Source organism: Vulpes lagopus, chromosome 14 (assembly GCF_018345385.1).
Source record: "Vulpes lagopus strain Blue_001 chromosome 14, ASM1834538v1, whole genome shotgun sequence".
NCBI classification, from domain to species: Eukaryota; Metazoa; Chordata; class Mammalia; order Carnivora; family Canidae; genus Vulpes; species Vulpes lagopus.
In genome coordinates, this window is record NC_054837.1 from 9,095,512 (window position 1) to 9,118,811 (window position 23,300).

General features: G+C 47.9%; 1 protein-coding gene across 4 annotated transcripts in view; it reads left to right on the plus strand.

The window, feature by feature from the left end:
* Positions 1-3,194: 3,194 nt before the first annotated feature.
* Positions 3,195-23,300, plus strand: part of MED15 (mediator complex subunit 15) — a 73,299-nt gene continuing 53,193 nt past the window's right edge. For all 4 annotated transcript variants that reach the window (XR_005983774.1, XM_041728874.1, XM_041728872.1 and 1 more), the window contains exon 1: positions 3,195-3,339. Coding sequence is in view for 3 of the 4 variants with exons in the window: in XM_041728874.1 (XP_041584808.1) it covers positions 3,272-3,339 (68 nt within the window). In the remaining variant the exon portion in view is untranslated. The remainder of the gene's footprint in view (positions 3,340-23,300) is intronic.

The window sequence follows — 23,300 nt, forward strand, 5'->3', positions numbered from 1 at the left end:
TGGGGATATGCTTATGGTATGATGTTAGGTTTACAGTACAGGATCAAATGGCATCTACACCATGACTTGTATTTTTTAAACTAAAGGGTGGGTAGGAAAAGATGGAAAATTTATCAAAATATAAATGGTGGCAGCCTCTGAATGATGGGATTTATAATGTTTGGTCCTTTCTCAAGTTTCCATGTATTGCTTTTAGGAGAAATAATCACCACTGCTCCCTACACACACACCGGCCCTGCCATCCACACACAGAATCGATTGCAGGCTCTATGCTAAACATAGTAGAGGGGTTATATTGAGCAGGTGCTGGGGTGGAAGAGGGTGGGGCACAAATGATCACCTTTCATGGACTTGATTACCAAAGCAAGGAGTGGAATCAGAAGGAGTCCTCATGTGAGTTTGAAGGGAGACAGAGACGGAGGCTCAAAGAGCATGTGCAAGGCTCCCTAGAGGGAAAGAAGTTCATCTGCCCCAGATGCTTCCAGCTCCCAGCTCCTGCAGGGCCCAGAATGATATTCACAAAATGTGTGACTAGTGGATCACTAGTGGATCCACGGCAAGGTAGCCTGCAAGAACCAGGAGGACAGAGACTTAATCACTCTCAAGTCTTGTAGGATACAGGTCAAGCATGGGCTTGGCTTCAGCTTCCTCCATCATTCATCCTCAGGATCTAAACCATCCACTTTCACACTGGGGCCCCAGGGAAGGGGGAAGGTCTATAGGTGTTGAGAGAGTGCAGGTCCATTTCAGGATCCATCTTCTCTTGGTCGTCCTGTTTCCCTAGGCTAAGAGGTCTGTGGCTGTCTCTACCTCCTCTCCTTCCTTTGGCACCCATTCGGATTCTAACCAAAGACCATTGCTATATGAGTTACCACCTCTGGGCCCCAAACAAAGGGACAAGTAGAAATAGAGCTCTGGAGCAAACATTAAAGGGGGTAGAACTTAATTTTATCCCAATGATAAACTCTTGACAGGCCCCAGCCTCTGTCTGTCTGTGAATCTGTGTCTGTGGCTCTATCAGCCTTCCAAAACCAGAGTGCAGAGGGGAAGAGATGTCCTGGGGACCCTATTGGGTTGGACATGATATGAAGTCCACCCTTTTCTTTCAGAGCTCCAGGGAGTCTCATTTGCCAAAGGGTTTGACATTGAGGACAGATTTTGCCAGTGAGATTATGAGACCAATAAATTGATGAACAGAATGTGCAGAGCCAAGGATCTAAATAACAAAATGCATTTGAAGCCCATATACAATATAGGATACACTGCAATCATATCATTGGGAAGGTATTTAGAAAAGTGTTTAGATATCAACCTAAAATGTGCAAGTTGGCTCAATTGGTAGAGTATGTGACTCTTGCTCTCAGGATTGTGAGATCAAACCCTATGGTGAGTGTGAAGTCTACTTTTAAAAAAAAGTTTAAAATGTGCAAGAGAGTGGTGATGGTTGTACAACCTTATGAGTATGTGAACAATACTAAGAAAGACTGAATTGCACACTTATTTTTTTAAAGATTTTATTCATTTATTCATGAGAGACACAGAGAGAGAGGCAGAGACATAGGCAGAGGGAAAAGCAGGCTCCATGCTGAAAGCCCGACATAAGACTCCATCCTGGGTCCCCAGGATCACGCCCTGAGTTGAAGGCAGACACTCAACCACTGAGTCACCCAGGCATCCCTGAATTGTATACTTTAAAGAGGTAAATTATATCCCAGTTTTTAAAAATGTGCAAGAGGAATATAGATAGGGTGATCAATCATGCCTTTTGACCTGAGATGCAGGACTTTCAGAGATAAAACCCAGAGAGTCCTATGCAAACCAGGACAAGTTGATCATCCTAAGTACAGAGTTTTTAAAACGTATTTTTAAGAGAATGAACAAAAAGTTTGAAGATCATGAAAAGCTCTCAACACAAGGCCTGAAACCCTATGGGCAAGAGGGGCCCCTCTGGGGAACCTGCTCACATTCTCTCTCCCAGTGCTCCACACTGCAGCCCCCTACCCCAAGCTCCTGCCTGGGACACAGAGACAAAGGGTGTTCATAGCCTAGCCTGGGCCTGGCACTTCACAGACACCAGTCGGTGCCCACTCACACTCTTTGAGGCCCATGTTGGTGACTGCTCACTTGGCACTTGGGAACCATCTAGGTTTATGATTTTTGCCACCTACCCCCCACCCCAAAACGCCTGAGGCACAGACAAGGGCCACATAGATTCCATCCAGCAGAACTCTGATAATCCTCAAAGTATCCTTGGCTCCTCCCACCCCCTCATATCCCACCTCCAGCTCACTTGCCTCCACCTCCACCCAACAAGTTTGTGTGCCGTCAGGCCTCAAGCAAGGATCTGGACTGTGCTCAAACGAGGACGTGGCTGTTGGGCCAAGCAAGATTGCCCATGTCCAGAATTTTTTTTTAAGATTTCGTTTACTCATGAGAGACACACACAGAGAGGCAGAGACACAGGCAGAGGGAGAAGCAGGTTCCATGCGGGGAGCCTGATGTGGGACTCCATCCCGGGTCCCCAGGATCACGCCCTGGACCGTAGGCTTTGCTAAACCACTGAGCCACCTGGAGCTGCCCCAAGTCCGGAATTAAATAAATGTGGCTTAGGCTCCTTTTATCACCACCCCTTACAAAATACAGTGGGATATGAGATTCCAAAAGGCTAGCAGAAAGAAGCAGTGACCGAAGTCTATGTGGTCACACTTTGGATGTGGCACTGTAAGGTAGTGGTGGAAAGCAGAGCCCAGATCACTTTGGCGTAGTACTTGGGCCACAGTAGGTGCTGCGAAATATGTGATAAATAAACAATCTCCATAGCATCCGCTGTAGACTTGCCAGCAGCTTGGCCGAAGGGTGCAGATCTCGTGCTGGTGGTGAGGCCAGCACAGAGTATGGGTCACAAGAGATTCAGGTGGCCAGGGTAGGCCGGCTGCAGGGAGTACCGGGAGTACTATGCAGCCATGGCTCTTCCACACCGGGTCGGGTTAGCCCCGAGCACCTGGAATTCCCGTCCCGCGCGGTAGGGGCGCTAGAGGAGGGGCCATGGTTTGGGGTACGCGGGAGGCCGGCCGCTGAGAAGTCGCCCTGGGCCGTTCCGAAACTCCATTTCCCACAGGCCCGTGCGCGCAACTCCATTTCCCACAATCCCCGTTCGGCTTCCGGCGCGGCGGAGGCGACTCCGACGGCTTCCGGGTTTGGGCCTGGCGCTGCGGTAGAGGCGGCGGCGGCGGAGGAGCGGGACGCGGGCGGTGGGAGCGGAGGGACCGGTATGGACGTTTCGGGGCAGGAGACCGATTGGCGGAGCGCCGCCTTCCGGCAGAAGTTGGTCAGTCAAATGTGAGTAGGGGCTGGGCTAGAGGGCGAAATCTCCGGACCTTCCCCCCTTAGCCCTCCCGCGCGCGGAGGGCGAGGCCCGGGTGGGATTCGCGGGAGACCTAGGGCGGCCGGACCCGCTGGGGCCTGGGGGTTCCGAGAGCCGAAGGTTCCCGGGGCTCGCGTGAGTCCAGGGCGCGGCTGAGCTCTCGGCTGTCCTTTCCATTCTTGGCTGATATGGACTCTTCGTTAGCTTTCCCGGGGCCAAACTCTGCAAACCCAGCGAGTTCTGGCTTATGAGTCATCGTCCTGAGCGTTCTCATTCGTCATTTGTGTGCTTTGGTTGCAGACTTTCCCCTGCTTTGAATCACACTGAATTCGAAAAAGGAAGGGGGCAGCCCGTGGCGGCTTTAGCAGATCTGGTGTTTTGTGACTCGTCTTTAAGAAAAGCACATCAGAGTGAGAGAAAGAGATTGCAGGGGGTGGGTGGAAGATGAGGTTGGGAAGCTAGTGCTTGGGGCTGTGGGTGGTGGGGGATGGAGAATCTTAAGGGTAACCTGCCTCCCCCGCGCCCCAGTCCCGCCCCAGTGTGGATTTTGCTAATGGTGGCAGGAAGAGGCTGTCAGGAAGCGACCGTCGTTTGGGAGGAGGGAGTGAAGAGCTGGGGTTAATACCTTTTCCCCCACAGTTGCAGCTGCTGAACCCCTCAATGCAGGGGCTGCCACTGCGCCCTAGGCTTCACCTAGTGGAACTCCAGCTCCTCACCACCCACTGCTTGTTTCGTTCAGCAGTATTTTACTGAGCTTACTGGTGTTGTGCTAGCTACAAATTTGCCTAAGACAGCCCCTGCCTGCCCTCTGGGAACGCACTACTATAAAGAAGCAGTTGCAGTGCGGTCTTTCTCCTAGGAAGACCTAGGACAGTTTGAGTAGGGCAGAAGCAGCCTTCTGGAGTAGGTGGCAAATAGACTGTGCCCTAAAAAGACAAGTAGGAGTGTGAAAGGCCATCATTCCAAGCTGAGTAGTGGAGAAGTATGAACTCTCACTGCATTGGAGGATATTGCTATAGGCTGAATTCTGGGGATTGAGGAGTAACGAGGTTCAGGAGATGGTAATGGAATGAGGGTGAGCAGGTGCTGACATGTTAGCGGTGGGAGTGCTGTGCTAAGGAGTTGAGCCTGTATTTGGCATGAGGCCTGCTTTGAGGTAGTGAAATGCCAGAGTTGGGAAGATTCCCGGAGTCTCTGGAGATGGATCAAGAACAGAAGAGAGAGGCCAGTTAGGCCATTTTGAGTTTTGAACTCTTGGGGTTTGAGGACCTGTCATTTTTCATCCTTGTGTTCCTACTGCTAGATCACTGCCTGTCACATTGCTCCATAAAATGGTTGTGGAATGACTTAGTAAGAGAGTATAAAAGCCTGTACTAGACAGTGGTGGAAACTGAAAGAGGAAGATCATTCCAGAGAAAAGGGAGAGCAAGCATAGACAGTCCTTGATGACTAAACTGAATGCTGGGGGGGAGGGCGCAAGGGGTTGGGGAATGCAGCAGCGTGGAAGGAAGGAAGTGGGATGGAATGCTGGGAAGCCTCTTAGTACAGTGGAAGGCGTGGGGACTGTAGAGTTAGTGGCTCTGGGCACTGCTATGGAATAGTCTGGGGGCAATTCTGCAGATATTGCAGAATCAGTGAAGTGTTTTGTTTTGTTTGGGGGAGTTGATCCCCTGGAGTTGTCTATAGATGAAATCATGAGGGATGGCCCACTTCAGGGCTCCGGCAAGAAAAGCCCTTAGGGCAAAGATTTTTCTTTGGGAAGACCTTAGAACCAGAACCATAGAACCAGAAGACTGAGTTGCCATCAAAGGAAATTGGGGGGTTGGGGAGAGTCAGAGGGCAGGAGGGTAATTGAAGAGTCTCTGGGTATCAAGGACTGCCTGGATACTTCATAATTCAGCTTCCTTCTGCTTTTAGGCAAGCTGTATTCTTTCCTTTATTTGCCAGATTGCTGCTTGTGTATTAGTTTTTCTCTTGCTGCTGTAACAAATTACCACATCTATAGTGGCTTAAAACAACACACATTTATTACTTGGCAGTTTCTGTAGATGTAAGCTCTAGGTGGACTCAGCTGAGTCTTCTGCCTAGGGTCTAGCAAGGCTGAAGTCAAGATGTTGGTTAGGTGTGCATTTCTTCCTAGAGGCTCTGTGGTAGAATTTGCTTCCAAGCCCATTTAGGTTGTTGGCCAGATTCATTCAATGCAGTTGTAGGACTAAGGTGTTCTCGGACCTTACTATTTAGTCTTCATTCCTAGAGGTGGCCTGCATTCGTTCGGTCTCATACTTTCTATGTGGCCCCCTCCAACAGGGGGTGGGTTTTTCTATTGCATCTTTCTGACTTCAGCCAAGAACATTCTCTAGTAAAGACTCAGGTTAGATTGGGTCCACTCAGATAATCCAGGATGATGTCCGTATTTTATTTATTTATTTTTAAAGATTTTACTATTTATTTAACAGAGAGAGAGAGCACAAGCAGGGGGAATGGCAGGCAGAAGGAGAGGCAGAAGCAGGCCTCCTTCAGAGCAGTGAGTCTGGTGCGGGGCTGATCCCAGGACCCCGGGATCACGACTTGAGCTGAAGGCAGGCGCTTAGCCAACTAAGCCACCCAGGCACCCTGATGTTCCTATTTAAAGTCTATAATTTGGGGTCCCTGGGTGGCGCAGCGGTTTAGCGCCTGCCTTTGGTCCAGGGCGCGATCCTGGAGACCGGGATCGAATCCCACATCGGGCTTCCGGTGCATGGAGCCTGCTTCTCCCTCTGCCTGTGTCTCTGCCTCTCTCTCTCTCTCTGTGCGACTATCGTAAAAAATTAAAAAAAAAAAAAGTCTATAATTTTATTATAGCTGGAAAGTCCCTTCTGCCATGTAACCTAGCATGTTGACGGGTTTCAGGGATTAGGGCATAGGCATCTTTGGGGAGCCCTTTGAAACTGCTGCAGTTTCAAAGATTGTCTGCCTGACACCATGTGGTGCTCTCAGTTCTCGGGTTTGTCTATTTTCTCCCCAGGATTCGCTTGGAAGAGTCATGATTCTTGGTGCCTTGATTTGTTATGTTCACAGGGTTAAGTCTGACTTCTTCTGGTGTTTATGCTGTTGTTTGAAGGTGGATATCTTGTATAGATGAGTGAGGAAGTAAAGCATAGTGAAGAACTGAGGAGTTTCAGCAGAAGGAAAAGCATCTGATAGCTGGTTCACTGTCTCCACTTGGCTCTTGAGTATCTATTAAGAGAACAGTGCTTCAGATCATGGGGCTGATAATCTAGTCTCTTGGCTACTATGAGAAAAAAGTGATTTTGATTTGGGGCTGGTTAGGAGAGCTCTTGTGTGGACTCTCTAGTATAGCCTCTTAGCCTTTTACTGCCTCTGCCACATCTGGACCCATTCTGGACTGCTCCTTCCCCCTTGCTCTCTGCTGCCCTGCTGAAAACCTGTCTGTGAATTTCTCAGCATTAGAACAAGATTCCAGATGGCCTACTCTCCCAGCTCCTCACCATGGCCTGGCCTAGCCACCTCTTAATCCCCTCAGTTTGCTCCAGCCTCTCTGACCTTTAAGCTTTTTGAACATTCCAGGTTCTTTTTTGTTGTTGTTCTCTCTCTCTCTCTCTCTCTTTTTTTTTTGGTTCTCTTTATTTTTATTTTTTTAAAAGATTTTATTTGTTTATTCATGAGAGGCAGAGAGAGAGAGAGAGGCAGAGACACATGCAGAGGGAGAAGCAGGCTCCATGTAGGAAGCCTGATGTGGGACTCAATCCCGGGTCTCCAGAATCAGGCCCTGGGCCGAAGGTGACGCTAAACGACTGAGCCACCTGGGCTGCCCGGTTCTCTCTTTTTAAACAAGTTATTATGAAGTATTTAGGGTATTCAGCAATGGGTGGACTTCCCTCCACTACATTTATGACCAGTTTCTTTTCCTTTAATTTAGATGTTTGCTTAAATACTAAATACTCCAGATCCTTCTCTGCCTACCCTGCCTAAATTGGGTCACTCTCACTGATATGTTGGATCTCAGCCGTTTGTAGTTTCCCGTGGGCCCCAGTCCCAAGAAGCATGGCACCTGGCATATAAAACACGTGTTGAAGTGTGCAAGAGGAAGTATTTTTCTGAGGGCTGTGTGTGCCGCCCTCTCATACTACAGTGGTCTTCTCTACCTGTGCCAGGATGCATTGTGAAGCTCTGCAACCACCCCACCCCCAACTTACTCCACTTGTTACCAAGTGACCATGGGCAGAGTACCTAACCGTTCTGGATCATCTCCCTCACCTATGAAATGGCTAGAGTCTGTTAGCCCAGTCTGTCCATTAGCCCAGTCCATAGCCCAGTCTATCTCACAGGGAAGATGGGGGGGAAAAAATGAAAAGACTTCCATCGAAGCCCTAGCAGATGCCTCCTCCCTAGGTTCTTGCAGGAGTAGGAGCCTTGGAAGGTGAAGGTAAAACCCCCAAGCCTGGGTAAGGGAATTGGTGACACTTGAAGGAGCCTGTGGGGAGGGTAGTTGTGACACTGTTGGTGAGTTCAAATCATCTCTTCATTGAACGTCCACTCTCCCTACAGCACATGGGAGGATGCCCCCCTTAGAATTCTCAGCCTGGCTTTTGTGGGCCTAGGGCTTTCCTGGGGGATTGCTGGGTTAGTGTTGAACACGTGTCTGGTATGTGGGATCCTAGAGAACAAGCATGTATCTGTAGTAGCCGGCACTATGCCTGACAGGGTAGGTAAGTAGTGAATGAAAGGACTTCGTCAATCAATTCTTCCCCTTCTTTTAAATTTTTCTGCCATCTTATTCTTTAGACTTTTATGCCTCCCACCTCTCAGAACAGCAGATTGCACATATAGACGTGAAATAAATAAATGTCTGTTGAGCTGAACAGATTGCAGAGGGGAGGAGATCTGGGGGTGGGGAAGGGCAGTGTGTATCAGGGCTTTACTCGAGTGCCAGGAGATCAGGGAGCGCGGAGCAGATTCAGGCCAGACAGGTCAACCACCTCTTCTGGTGAAGGAGAAAGGAGATGTGAGCTCCAGGCTGGGACCTAGGAGATACAGAGCTATCTGCTTGGACCATAAGAAGAAAGTTGAGTACTATTTAGCCAGAAACATAATGAAACAAAGCAAAAAAGTCCATGAGGAACAAAGAGCAAACAACTGAACAGCAACTTCCAAAGGCCTGGAGAGGCCTTAGGACGGGTGGGGAGTGCCCTGAAACTTGCATGTCTCGATTCGGCCTGTGGGTTATGTTCTATCCTCCAAGCAGAAGCGAGGGCGTCTCGGCTGAGCCTTGACTATGGCTTATTCCACTTAGGCTTCCCAACAGCCCTGTGCCCTCCTGGTGTGATTCTGGCCTTTATTCTCCAGTGGGGAAGGTCCTGAGCCCCGCTGCTTTCTTCATAGCCTGGTTGGTATCTAAACAACCAGGCTGGCTTGCAGGCTTCTGTGTATAAGCCACCACTATGTCCATTCCCGGAGGCCAGGGGCCTGTCTCTCTGACCACCTCCAAGCCTGACTTCCCCTGATGGCAATCAGGAAGTGATTGTGGAGCCATTGACTTCAGAGTCCTGAACCTTGGCCCTACTGCCTCTTGACCAGGAGTGACAGTGACCTGAGGGGTTGTGGGCCCTCATCTGCTCTGGGGTCAAGGCTTTCTTAATAGCAGCAACAACAGCAGCTGATATGAATCCCCACTGCAGGAGTTGACTATGTTAGCTCATTGACTTCCCGCTTGCGTTGTTAGTCGATGCATTTGTTACTTCCATTTTTAAGATGAAGAAACTGAGGTGTAGAGGAGAAGTCACTGCTGCTTCTAGTTAGCTCTGCATGTTACGAATGAATGCTTGCGGAACCAAAGCAGGACAAGAGAGGCAAACTGCCTTTTAATTTTTGAAAGAGAGGTCCTGCTTTTTAGGCGTAGCAGAGAGATGGCAGCTGGAAGGTGACCAAAGCCAGGTGCTGGCGGGCATCCTGTTGGCAATTTTAGCAACTCCTCGTGGGTCAGTGGGACCCAAACAGTAGCAGAAGGGCCAGCCAGCAAGCCTCCAATGATCTTTGGCCTTCACACAGGCTATAGCTAGGCTCCCAGCAGAGCAGTGAGTCTGGTGCGGGGCTGATCCCAGGACCCCGGGATCACGACTTGAGCTGAAGGCAGGCGCTTAGCCAACTAAGCCACCCAGGCACCCTGATGTTCCTATTTAAAGTCTATAATTTGGGGTCCCTGGGTGGCGCAGCGGTTTAGCGCCTGCCTTTGGTCCAGGGCGCGATCCTGGAGACCGGGATCGAATCCCACATCGGGCTTCCGGTGCATGGAGCCTGCTTCTCCCTCTGCCTGTGTCTCTGCCTCTCTCTCTCTCTCTGTGCGACTATCGTAAAAAATTAAAAAAAAAAAAGTCTATAATTTTATTATAGCTGGAAAGTCCCTTCTGCCATGTAACCTAGCATGTTGACGGGTTTCAGGGATTAGGGCATAGGCATCTTTGGGGAGCCCTTTGAAACTGCTGCAGTTTCAAAGATTGTCTGCCTGACACCATGTGGTGCTCTCAGTTCTCGGGTTTGTCTATTTTCTCCCCAGGATTCGCTTGGAAGAGTCATGATTCTTGGTGCCTTGATTTGTTATGTTCACAGGGTTAAGTCTGACTTCTTCTGGTGTTTATGCTGTTGTTTGAAGGTGGATATCTTGTATAGATGAGTGAGGAAGTAAAGCATAGTGAAGAACTGAGGAGTTTCAGCAGAAGGAAAAGCATCTGATAGCTGGTTCACTGTCTCCACTTGGCTCTTGAGTATCTATTAAGAGAACAGTGCTTCAGATCATGGGGCTGATAATCTAGTCTCTTGGCTACTATGAGAAAAAAGTGATTTTGATTTGGGGCTGGTTAGGAGAGCTCTTGTGTGGACTCTCTAGTATAGCCTCTTAGCCTTTTACTGCCTCTGCCACATCTGGACCCATTCTGGACTGCTCCTTCCCCCTTGCTCTCTGCTGCCCTGCTGAAAACCTGTCTGTGAATTTCTCAGCATTAGAACAAGATTCCAGATGGCCTACTCTCCCAGCTCCTCACCATGGCCTGGCCTAGCCACCTCTTAATCCCCTCAGTTTGCTCCAGCCTCTCTGACCTTTAAGCTTTTTGAACATTCCAGGTTCTTTTTTGTTGTTGTTCTCTCTCTCTCTCTCTCTCTTTTTTTTTTTGGTTCTCTTTATTTTTATTTTTTTAAAAGATTTTATTTATTTATTCATGAGAGGCAGAGAGAGAGAGAGAGGCAGAGACACATGCAGAGGGAGAAGCAGGCTCCATGTAGGAAGCCTGATGTGGGACTCAATCCCGGGTCTCCAGAATCAGGCCCTGGGCCGAAGGTGACGCTAAACGACTGAGCCACCTGGGCTGCCCGGTTCTCTCTTTTTAAACAAGTTATTATGAAGTATTTAGGGTATTCAGCAATGGGTGGACTTCCCTCCACTACATTTATGACCAGTTTCTTTTCCTTTAATTTAGATGTTTGCTTAAATACTAAATACTCCAGATCCTTCTCTGCCTACCCTGCCTAAATTGGGTCACTCTCACTGATATGTTGGATCTCAGCCGTTTGTAGTTTCCCGTGGGCCCCAGTCCCAAGAAGCATGGCACCTGGCATATAAAACACGTGTTGAAGTGTGCAAGAGGAAGTATTTTTCTGAGGGCTGTGTGTGCCGCCCTCTCATACTACAGTGGTCTTCTCTACCTGTGCCAGGATGCATTGTGAAGCTCTGCAACCACCCCACCCCCAACTTACTCCACTTGTTACCAAGTGACCATGGGCAGAGTACCTAACCGTTCTGGATCATCTCCCTCACCTATGAAATGGCTAGAGTCTGTTAGCCCAGTCTGTCCATTAGCCCAGTCCATAGCCCAGTCTATCTCACAGGGAAGATGGGGGGGAAAAAATGAAAAGACTTCCATCGAAGCCCTAGCAGATGCCTCCTCCCTAGGTTCTTGCAGGAGTAGGAGCCTTGGAAGGTGAAGGTAAAACCCCCAAGCCTGGGTAAGGGAATTGGTGACACTTGAAGGAGCCTGTGGGGAGGGTAGTTGTGACACTGTTGGTGAGTTCAAATCATCTCTTCATTGAACGTCCACTCTCCCTACAGCACATGGGAGGATGCCCCCCTTAGAATTCTCAGCCTGGCTTTTGTGGGCCTAGGGCTTTCCTGGGGGATTGCTGGGTTAGTGTTGAACACGTGTCTGGTATGTGGGATCCTAGAGAACAAGCATGTATCTGTAGTAGCCGGCACTATGCCTGACAGGGTAGGTAAGTAGTGAATGAAAGGACTTCGTCAATCAATTCTTCCCCTTCTTTTAAATTTTTCTGCCATCTTATTCTTTAGACTTTTATGCCTCCCACCTCTCAGAACAGCAGATTGCACATATAGACGTGAAATAAATAAATGTCTGTTGAGCTGAACAGATTGCAGAGGGGAGGAGATCTGGGGGTGGGGAAGGGCAGTGTGTATCAGGGCTTTACTCGAGTGCCAGGAGATCAGGGAGCGCGGAGCAGATTCAGGCCAGACAGGTCAACCACCTCTTCTGGTGAAGGAGAAAGGAGATGTGAGCTCCAGGCTGGGACCTAGGAGATACAGAGCTATCTGCTTGGACCATAAGAAGAAAGTTGAGTACTATTTAGCCAGAAACATAATGAAACAAAGCAAAAAAGTCCATGAGGAACAAAGAGCAAACAACTGAACAGCAACTTCCAAAGGCCTGGAGAGGCCTTAGGACGGGTGGGGAGTGCCCTGAAACTTGCATGTCTCGATTCGGCCTGTGGGTTATGTTCTATCCTCCAAGCAGAAGCGAGGGCGTCTCGGCTGAGCCTTGACTATGGCTTATTCCACTTAGGCTTCCCAACAGCCCTGTGCCCTCCTGGTGTGATTCTGGCCTTTATTCTCCAGTGGGGAAGGTCCTGAGCCCCGCTGCTTTCTTCATAGCCTGGTTGGTATCTAAACAACCAGGCTGGCTTGCAGGCTTCTGTGTATAAGCCACCACTATGTCCATTCCCGGAGGCCAGGGGCCTGTCTCTCTGACCACCTCCAAGCCTGACTTCCCCTGATGGCAATCAGGAAGTGATTGTGGAGCCATTGACTTCAGAGTCCTGAACCTTGGCCCTACTGCCTCTTGACCAGGAGTGACAGTGACCTGAGGGGTTGTGGGCCCTCATCTGCTCTGGGGTCAAGGCTTTCTTAATAGCAGCAACAACAGCAGCTGATATGAATCCCCACTGCAGGAGTTGACTATGTTAGCTCATTGACTTCCCGCTTGCGTTGTTAGTCGATGCATTTGTTACTTCCATTTTTAAGATGAAGAAACTGAGGTGTAGAGGAGAAGTCACTGCTGCTTCTAGTTAGCTCTGCATGTTACGAATGAATGCTTGCGGAACCAAAGCAGGACAAGAGAGGCAAACTGCCTTTTAATTTTTGAAAGAGAGGTCCTGCTTTTTAGGCGTAGCAGAGAGATGGCAGCTGGAAGGTGACCAAAGCCAGGTGCTGGCGGGCATCCTGTTGGCAATTTTAGCAACTCCTCGTGGGTCAGTGGGACCCAAACAGTAGCAGAAGGGCCAGCCAGCAAGCCTCCAATGATCTTTGGCCTTCACACAGGCTATAGCTAGGCTCCCAGCCTCACCAGCTCCGTTTTGTAAGAGACCTCACCCATCCATCACACCTACAGCCCTTATATCCATTCCTGACCAGAAGTCTTCCAACTCTTGCTGCCATTTATGACAAGGTGGCTGTGGTTAGTCCAGGCTCCATGTGAGACATTCCCTTGTTGTCACATGATCATCTCCCTGCCACTGTCATGCAGGGCAAGGGAGTGCCCTTTAAAGCATTCCTCAGGGGATCCCTGGGTGGCGCAGCGGTTTAGCGCCTGCCTTTGGCTCAGGGCGCGATCCTGGAGACCCGGGATCGAATCCCATGTCAAGCTCCCGGTGCATGGAGCCTGCTTCTCCCTCTGCCTGTGTCTCTGCCTCTGTCTGTCTCTCTCTTTCTCTGTGTGACTATCATAAATAAATAAAAATTAAAAAAAAAATAAAGCATTCCTCAGGGCAATAATGTCGGTTACATACCAGAGGGTGCATTTTTTTTTTTTGAGGAATAATAATGAACTTTTAAAAATTCGAAATGGAAAGTTTAAATCCTAAAACCAAGTAGCATAGTTTATTTTTTAAAAATTAAAAAAAAAAATAAATAAAAATAAAAAAAATAAAAATAAAAATTTTAAAAGAGTTTATTTATTCACAAGAGACACAGAGAGAGAGAGGGGCAGAGAGACACAGGCAGAGGGAGGAGAAGCAGGCTCTATGCAGGGAGCCCGATGTGGGACTCCATCCCAGGACTCTGGGATTGTGCCCTGAGCCAAAGGCAAATGCTCAGCCTTAACCTAGGCGCCCCCAAGTAGCATAAGGACCCCATGCCACATTCAGCTTCAGGCTATCGATTCTTGCTTCTTGGACTCCACCCCCTGCCCTCAGTTATGTTGATGGTGGGAATGTTTGAGTGGCTGCCCACTGCCTTGGGTTCAAATCTCAGTTTGACTCCCTCCTCCAGGGTCTATACTGGGCTGCCTGTGGTTTCTCAGAGGAGCCCAGCTCTTTCTTGGCCCTGGCTGTTCTGCATCCTTTTTGTTCCCCTGCATGAGACCAATCCCTCCCATGGTGGAACATTGCAGTCCCATCCTGCTCACCCTTCCAGGACACCAGGCCACCTGCTGCCTCCCTCCTCTTCACACGCTCTGTGAAGAGTTACCAGTTTGTGCTTGAATTGCTTGAACACTCGTTTCCCCCAGTCTGAACCCCTCATGGGGATTCCTGCATCTCCAAGAGTGCCGTGGTGCATGGATTCCCAAGCACCACCAGAGAGAGCCCTGCTATGGCTTTGTGGTGATAGTGGGCTAACCTGATGCGTGCTCGCCTCAGAGTTGGAAAAAGTCTTTTTTCTTTCTTTCTTTCTTTTCTTTTTTTTTAAGTTTTATTAATTTAAGTACTCCCAACACCTAAAGTGGGGCTCTAACTTATGACTCTGAGATCAAGAGTCTCATGCTCCAGTGATGCAGACACAAATAAGTACAGGAAACACGGGAAGTCTGAAGGAGGTGAGTGGACAATCAGCATCCACATCCCGGTGGTGACACTGTACACTATAGTTACACAAATGTTATATTTGGGAGAAATTGGGCGAAGTTTACAAAGGATCTCTGTGTTACTTCTTATAACTGCATGTGAATCTACTGTTACTTCAGTAAAGTTTTTAATAAAAAAAAAAAAGTCTCATGCTCTTCTGACTGAGCTAGCAAGGTACCCCAAGATTCGATTTGATTTAATTGACTGAATTTTAAGTAGGTTCCACACGGTACAGGGCTTGAACTCACTACTTGGAGGTAAGACCTCTGCTGAGATCAAGAGTTGGACACTCCACCAACTAAACCACCCAAGTGCCCCTTATTTTTTAAGTAATCTGTAGACACAGCGTGGGGCTTGACCTTATTTAGAACTCCAAGATCAGGAGTCATGTGCTCTTCTGCCAGAGTCAGCCAGGTGGCCCCCCAAGTTGGAGAAAATCTTAACACCAATCATGGGAAGATGCAGGCAAACGGATATCCTCACAAGCTGCTGCTGGAAGCACATAAATGAGGCCATTTTTCTGAAGGCCATTTGGCAATACTCTTTATTCCAGTAAGCTTAAAATGTCTACTTCCTTAGGCATTTCCTCCAAGGCAAAATGCAGGAGAGTATTCAAAGCCTGTTGGCAGTGAGGGTGCTCATGTCCACATCAAGTCAGAAGAGGAATGGGGGAGATAAGACAGCAGTGGAGCTGGGTTAGATTTGTTCTAGGAGCTAGGGATGGTAGATTTAGGGCTGCTGTTAAAAATGACATGGGAATCAGGCATCTGGGTGGCTCAGTTAGTTAAGCCTCCGACTCTTGACTGTGGCCCAGGTCATTATCTTGGGGTCCTGAAAGTGAGACCGGTGTCAGGCTCCCTGCTTGGCAGGGAGTCTGATTGAGTTTCTCTCCCTCTGCCCTTCCCCCTATCATGCTCACCCTCTGTGTGTGTGTCTCTCTCTCTCCAAAATAAATCCGTCTTCCAAAAAAAAAAAAAAAAAAATGACATGAGAGGGACACTTGGCTGGCTCAGTTGGTGAAGCATGTGACTCTTGTTCTCAGAGTTGTAAATTGAAGCCCCACTTTGGGTGTAGTGATTACTTAAAAATAAAATCTTTTTTTTTTTTTTTTTTAAGATTTTATTTATTTATTTGTGAGAGACACACAGAGAGAGGTAGAGATACAGGCAGAGAAAGAAGCAAGCTCCCTGCAAGGAGCCTGATGTGGGACCCGATCCCCGGGCCCCAGGATCACAACCCAAGCCGAAGGCAGACTGCCAACCGCTGAGCCACTCAGGTGCCCCTTAAAAATAAAATCTTAAAAAGAATATGACATGGGAGGTGTTCCATAGCCCTTTGATAATGAGAAGAGCAGGTTAGCAAGTAGGACATGTGGTCCAGAGTGTGTTTTCTTTTTTTAATTAAAGATTTTATTTATTTGAGAGAGAGGGAGCACAAATAGGCAGAGGGGAAGAGGGAGAGGGAGAAGCAGACTCCCCGCTGAGCAGGGAGCCCAACTCAGGGCTCTGTCTCAGGACCCCAGGATCATGATCTGAGCTGCAGGCAGTCACTTAACCTACTGAGTCATCCAGTTACCCTGCAGTGAGTTTTGTTAAATAGATGTTGTTAGCTGATTATCTGAGTAATTTTCATTTTCTTTGTAGCTTTCAGTACGTGTGTATTTTTGTTAACAATAAATATATATTCCTTTTGTAGTCAAAAGTCTTTTGAAGAAGGGGTGGACCCTGTCTGCACATGAGGAGGAGGGAGCCATGGTCATAGATAGCTACCATAAGGTGGAAAATCACATTCTGACGTTGGGGTGGGTGTCCTCTCACCAGGGCCCTGAATGCCACCACAGTCTTCCTAAGATGATTATTTCCTTTCTACCCCTGCTAAGAAGCATTCTTCTTTCAAACTGAAACTGTCCTTCCAGATGGCCTTCCCTCTGTGCTGGTATGAGAGCCCTAGCCAGATGCTCCCTCCTCCATGCCAGGCCTTCTGGTTTCACTCTTCTCTGTTCTTTTCCCCATTGGAGGTTTGGCCTTGGCCTCATCCCCTCTTTATGAGCCCTGATGGCTCAACCCATGGCAATTCTTTCTCTTGAGTTTGTAGGGTCTACATTGAGTGCATCCTACATGCACTGAACAGAAGAATTCTTTTTTGCTATTTTTATACTCATTATAATTTTTTTTTGCCTTGCCAACGGTATTCTAAATTCCTTGAGTGTAGGTCCTGATCTTATACCTCTACATCTCATTGAGCAACTGGCATGGTGCCTTGACTTAGATATGAGGTGCATAATAATAGCAGAGAGGGTGGTGGAAAACAGTGCTGGCTTCTTTTCTGATGGCCTTCCAGAGCTTTCTTTCATCAGTGCCCCTCAACATTGAACCACTTCTCATTTGGAGCTTTTTTTTTTTTTAATTGGAAACATTTAAAAACAGGGAGTCCATGACGGTTACGAGGTGGTTCTTTTTTTAACAGGTAAATAATTGAGGACCCAGTCCTGGAGAGCAAAGAAGATACACTAGAATCCCAGGTGTAATGATCTGGAAACCCACCCTGTGAGGGAGAAACTCCCTTCTACTTTAAAACAACTCTCTTGCTAACCTGGTGGGGGTTAATAAAGATCCCTGATTGAATGACCTCAAGTATCTTGAGGTGGAATGGCCATTACTGAGGGCAGTGACTCCTTGGAGAAGACATTGGACCTCTGGAAGTCTCCATTCTCTTACTTTGAGCTTTTTATTTTGAGAATATTTCAAACATACAGAGTTGTAAGGATAGTACAGAGTGCTCAGTACACCCTTCCCTCAGACTTACCCATTCTTTCATTTATACACATTCTAGTGCTCGAGCTTGATGAATAGCAACTGACTTCTGTCTTGCTCCCTCCTCCTTCTGGACCATGTTTCATCTTACTTAGCCTTTGGCCCCACAGGCTTCTGTAAGTTCTCTGCCTGGGAATCTGCTGGAGGGGTGGGGGGCATGTAGGGAACCAGAGTGGCCCAGCTGCCGGTTAGCCTTTGAGCTGAGCCACTTGCGTCTGGTCCAGGAGAGGGACAGGCAGGTGAGGTACATCCAGGCTGGAGGCCTGGACCAAAACTCCACCCCTTCCACACTCCCAGAGGCTCTAGCGGTGTGGATGGGGTGCTTGTTGGTTAACAAGTGGCTTATCCGCATCCCTGCTTATCCTTTTCTGCTCCCCACCCCTTTCCAACTTTGTTTCAGTCCTCATCAGAAGTGAGGTTTGAGGAAGTGATCTGGTTACGGTTTTGGATGGTGCTTCTGTTATAAAGTAGAAAAAAATGCCAGATTTGCCCTGAGAGGCTCTGATGGATCACCCTGAGCCCTCCAAAAGCTACGGGTCTGCTTTGATTCATGTTGGGGAGGATTCAAGTCAGTGAAAGTACAGAGGGAAACCTGTGCTCTGTACTCAGAATTCAGTCACAAGGCTGTTCCAGTCCAAACCTGGGGATGGGGCTGGGGCGTAGCAGCTCTGGTTGTCTCACATGGTGTGTGGTTTTTTGTTTTATTTATTTATTTATTTATTTATTTATTTATTTATTTATTTATTTATTTATTTATTTTAGAGCGCTCTTGTGTGGACAAACACATGGGGGTGGGGAGCCGAGGGAGAGCAGCAGATTCCCCTCTGAGCACATGGAGGCTGATGTGAGTCTAGATCTTAGGACCCTGAAATCACGACCTGAACCGAAATCGAGAGGCAGAGGCTTAGCTGACAGCCACCCAGGCGCCCTGGTGCTTCTTTACATTGAAGTATAACGGATGAATGTTTACATGTGTAAATGACCCATAGCCATAGCTCAAGCCTGCATCTGGAACAGGCCTGGCACGTAGCACCTCCTCCCTGTGTGCTTCAGCCACTGTGGATTCTGCTCCTACTCTTTTGGCTTCTGGGCCATGGAGACATGTGTTCTTAAATTTCCTGTCTTGGAGTCATACTGTGTCTGCCATCTTTCATTCAGCATGATGTCTGTGATGGGTGATCATCCTATGGGTAGCAGTTCTTATTTATGCCATGTGTTATTCATCTGTTACTTGACTGCAGGTTACTTTTCTGCCCTATGCTTGATGGACATTGGAGTTAATTCCAGTTGTTGGTTATGTGAAGATAGTCCCAGGGATATTCAGGGGAATGTCTTCTGATGGGTATATGCTGGATGCTCTCTGGGGTGATCATCCAGGCTAGGTTGAGGGGTGTGGCCTGAATTCAGCATTACTGTGGTCTGCCAAACAGTTTTCCCAGGTTGGTATGTACCCATTTACATTCCCACCAGCCATGTAGAGGAGTTCCCCTTGTCAGACATCCTTGCCAACATCTGGCATTGTCAAGGAACCACCTTTATAACAAGCACCCTTGTTGATCCTGAAAGCACACTCAAATTTGAGACCTACTCGGTGCCATGGCAATGGGAATGGAGGGAGGGTGATTTAGGAGGGAGAGAGTCTGTAAAGAAAGAAGCTTTGTAATTTGATGACTATGTGTGTGTACACGCAGGAGGAAGGGAGGAGAAAGATACAGGTATGCACCCCTGAGGGAGACGGGCTGTGATTCTGTGCTGCTTCTGAAGGGTGGGGTACAAGGTGATGGATGTGTGGAGTATGCGAGGGTGTCAGCCCTTCCAAGGAGAGAGTCCAGCAGCCAGTGGGTGGTGCAGGGAGCAAACTGGAAGAGCAGTCAGCTGCAGGAGCGAAGTGGGTGGGGGCCGCAGAGGAGGCTGAGCAGAAAGCCCTGGCTGTGGCTCTGGTGGGCAGAGCAGATGTGTGGAGAGACTGGGGTAAGGTGGTGTGGGCACAGGAAGCTAGTCCCAGCAGCTTGGGCCTGCCTCTGTCACTGTGTTCAGGACCAGTGTATACAGTACTTATTCCCTTTCTGATAACATTGTAGAGGATTTCAAAACAGGAATGTGTTTTCTATAATCTCTCTGCCCAGAAAAAAAAAAAAATCTCTCTGCCCAGAGATGGCCATTGGTGACAATTTGATTTTTGACCTCCAGTCCTATTTCTGTGGGTAATACCTTGATATGTATATATCTTAAAATATGTAAATGCATGTATATACCAGTATTTTTAAACTTTTTCTTAAAGATTTTATTTATTCATTCATGAGAGACACGGAGAGAGAGAGAGAGGCAGAGACACAAGCAGAGAGAGAAGCAGATTTCATGCAGGGAGCCTGATGTAGGACTTGATCCCAGGACCCCAGGATTGCACGCTGGGCCGAAGGCAGATGCTCAACTGCTGAGCCACCTAGGCATCCCAATACCAGTGTTTTTTAAGTGGAGTTAGACTCAAGTTCAATTTGAGTTTTGGCTTTTTCACAGCTCAGATTGTGTTTGTCTCTTGGGGGATGACTCTGGCCTGGCCCTGTGTTCCTATGTCCCTGTTTCATACAGGGCATGGACATAGCAAGGCTTCTGGCCAGTGGGACTTTTCCCATAGTTAGGCTTTGTCTAGGTAGTGAGGGACTGGACTGACCTCTGGTGTGGGAGCAGATTTCTTAAAACTTTTATTGGTTACTGCCCTTCAGAGGCCCTAGCTTCTCGATGCCAAGAAGCCTCTGCAGCCAGGGTGACTCACAGTGTGTGGTCCCTCCCTGTGTGACAGCCAAGATGGCCTCCCATTGGGGCACTCTTGGGAGTAAGCCTCCTCCAGGGTCCTCTGAATAGCCATCCCACATGCTTGACATGAGCATTTTATTTACTATCTTGTTAAAAGTTACATTGTAGCCTTTCCCAAACATTCACAGAAATAGAGATAGAAGAATGGTCTCTCAGGTACTTTGAGAGTTAGCAACTTATGGCCCGTTTCACCCATCCGTCTCCACCCCCTCCTGGACTGTTTTCAATCACATTCCAGACACCATATGATTTCAACTGCCAGACCTTGAGTGCAGATCTCTAGAAGATAGGGCTTTTCTCTCCCCCAGATATCACAAAGTCATATGAGATAAGCATTTTAATAAATTCTTTGGGTTGGCAGAGAGCATCTTCCCTGTGTGGTTGCCTGCCGGTGAGTGGGATGTGCTGGGGGCTGGAATTGGGGGAGCTGGCATTGTCCCAGGCCTGGAGCCCAAAGGCCAGCACCTGAACAGGAGTCCCAAGGCCTCTGCAGCTCTCCCGGTCCTGTGGGGAGCAGACCGGCAGATTGCAGTAGATGACAAAGCTCCTGTAGTCTTCTCAACAAGCTCAAATAACAACGTGTCCTTTTAAGGGCAACAGTATTCTCTTTAATAGTTCTTCCATTGATCTAGTTTGTTGGGGATTGAGAAATCTTAAGAGTAGGATTTGGAGAGCTTGATCAAACAAACCAAGAGGAATGTGAAAAGAAACTGCTTTCAGTCTCTTGTGTTTGTGTGATTAAGAAATTTCTTTCCACAAGACTAAAATACTCTTTCCTACATGTAGGTGGCTGGTTAAATTCTGAAATACTTATTTTTATCTGGTTAGAAAACACTTTCTATTTCTTCAAAAAGTCAGAGAACCAGAATGCAGAAGGGTGCCGGCCAAGACAAGGAAGCATTTGCAGTCTGGGATACAGTTTGGCCAACATGCTAACGGCTACCTGTGATGTCAAGAAGGCCAGGTGTTTGCACTGGTTACTGTTGGGGATTGAGCAATTGATGTCTAGTCATTTCCTGCCTCTGAGCTGAAAGTACCTGGGGTCCTGGGGCAGTAAATCGCCACTGCTAACTGCACAACCAAGAGGAGGGGAGGCTCAGGAGGCTGCTCTGGAGCTTTCTAAGGACTCGGTGAAGGTTGGAAGACCCACGAACAGTCCTTCACTGGTGGGGGACAGGGAATGGGCTTTTCCAGCTGGATGGGAGGATGTGGGGGTTGCCTGAGTCTGGAATTTTTTTTTTTTTTTAAGTAATCTCTATGTCTCACATGGGGTTTGAACTCATGACCCTGAGATCAAGTCTTGATGCTCTACCACTGAGCCAGGCAGGCACTGCTAGGAGACTTTCATTAACAGTTGGAGTTCACTGAGTATTTCTCCATGGCAGAGTCTGTAGCACACTTTTCATGTGCATTTTTCATTTAATTTTAATTTTAATTTTTAAAGATTATTTTTTACTTATTTGAGAGAGACCGTGCACAAGCAAGGGAGCAGCAGAGGGAGAAGGAGAAGCAGGCCTTCTGCTGAGTGGGGAGCCCGATGCTGGCTCAATCCAGGACTTTAGATCATGACCCAATCCGAAGGCAGACGCTTAATTGCCTGAGCTATCCAGGCACCCCATCATTTAACTTTTAATTCTTATTTTATTAAAGTAATGCATGCACATGAATTTTAAAAGTCAAGGAATGGTAAAAAACAAACAACAAACAAAAGAACCCAACAAACCAGGCCTCCAGGGTGGCTTAGTGGGTTAAGTATCCGATTCTTGGTTTCTGCTCAGATCATGATCTCAGGGTCATGGGATCGAGCCCCATGTCAAGAGCCCTGCATCAGGCTTTGTGCTCAGTGGGGAGTCTGCTTGGCATTCTCTTCCCCTCCCTCTGTACCTCCCCCAGCTTTCTCTCTCAAATAAATAAAATCTTCAAAAACAGAACAAAAAACTCTGCAAGAAACCATGATGGGCCCCCTCTCACTGAGAACTCCCCTGTGACTCCACTCTTTCTTCTGGCATGTGCCTGGGATTCTGAGTAATGTGCACATGCTGCGGTCTTGGGGCGTCACATTTATGAGTTTCATGAATTATGTATTGACTTTCTCTGTAGCTCCCTTTACACAGCCATTATCTCTGCCGCTCCCTTGTTCTACCAGTATGTTACCTCCTGGGCAACTCTGTAAGGAATACTTATGTTTTATGCCTGCACAGATGATACTCTGCAGACAACCATTGTAGCATACTGTGACAAGTTTTTGGTTTTTAGTTTTTCTGGAGAATAAAATAGTCTTCTTAAAAATGTGCCCAGTTTTCTGTGTACCCATGGCTGACTCTTCCCATACCTTCCTGTCACCTCTCAGTATAGTTATCCCCACGCTAAGCACTGCCAGGCTCTGCTCCAGCTTTTTCCCTGGACTTCTGGAACTCTTGGGGCACAGGCAAGAGGCAGTGCTAGTCTCTCAAGTTGCACGGCTCCAGTGCTAGGTTTCTTGTTTTCTTTATCCTGTAGCGTGGTTTTTACGGGTTTTTTTGTTTGTGTTTTTTTTTTGGTTTGGTTTGGTTTGGTTACTCCTTCATTCCACTGGCTTCTAGAGAAAGAACTCCATTTCTGGAGACCATGTCCATTTGGATGCACATGGGCTTCTAGGTGGGAAGTACTTTCTTGAGGACGGAGAAGTGCATCCTGCAGCTTTCTTGTTTCTGGTGGTGCTGCTGTGCGGGCCCAGCACTTCTCCCAGCGAGCTTCAGGGCCATGTGCCTCACTCCCAGAATTCCTGTTGAGTACTTCAGGGAAAGTTTCTTCAAGTCATATCACAGGGAGCCACATTTCCTCTGCTCTCTGTTCTCCCTCTCTCCCCTGCGTCTGAATGTTGGCCCCTCGATCTCCTCCTCTAATTTTTCCTTTATCTCCTGTATCCATCTCTTTGTCTTTTTGCTGTACCCTCTGGGAGATTTCTTCAATTTTATCTCTGACCTTTCATTGCTGACATGCTTACATGCTTTTATTTCTAAGAACTCTTTGCTTTTCTCTCTCTCTCTCTCTCTTTTTTTGGTACTCTGATTTCCTGTTTAGTGGATGCAATGTCTTATCTCCTTGGAAAATAAAGATAGGTTTTTGACGTTTTTTTCTTGTGGGGTCTTCACCATGTGAGGTTGTCTGGGAGCCCTTAGTTGGTGGCTCACTCTAAGAGAAGGCCATGG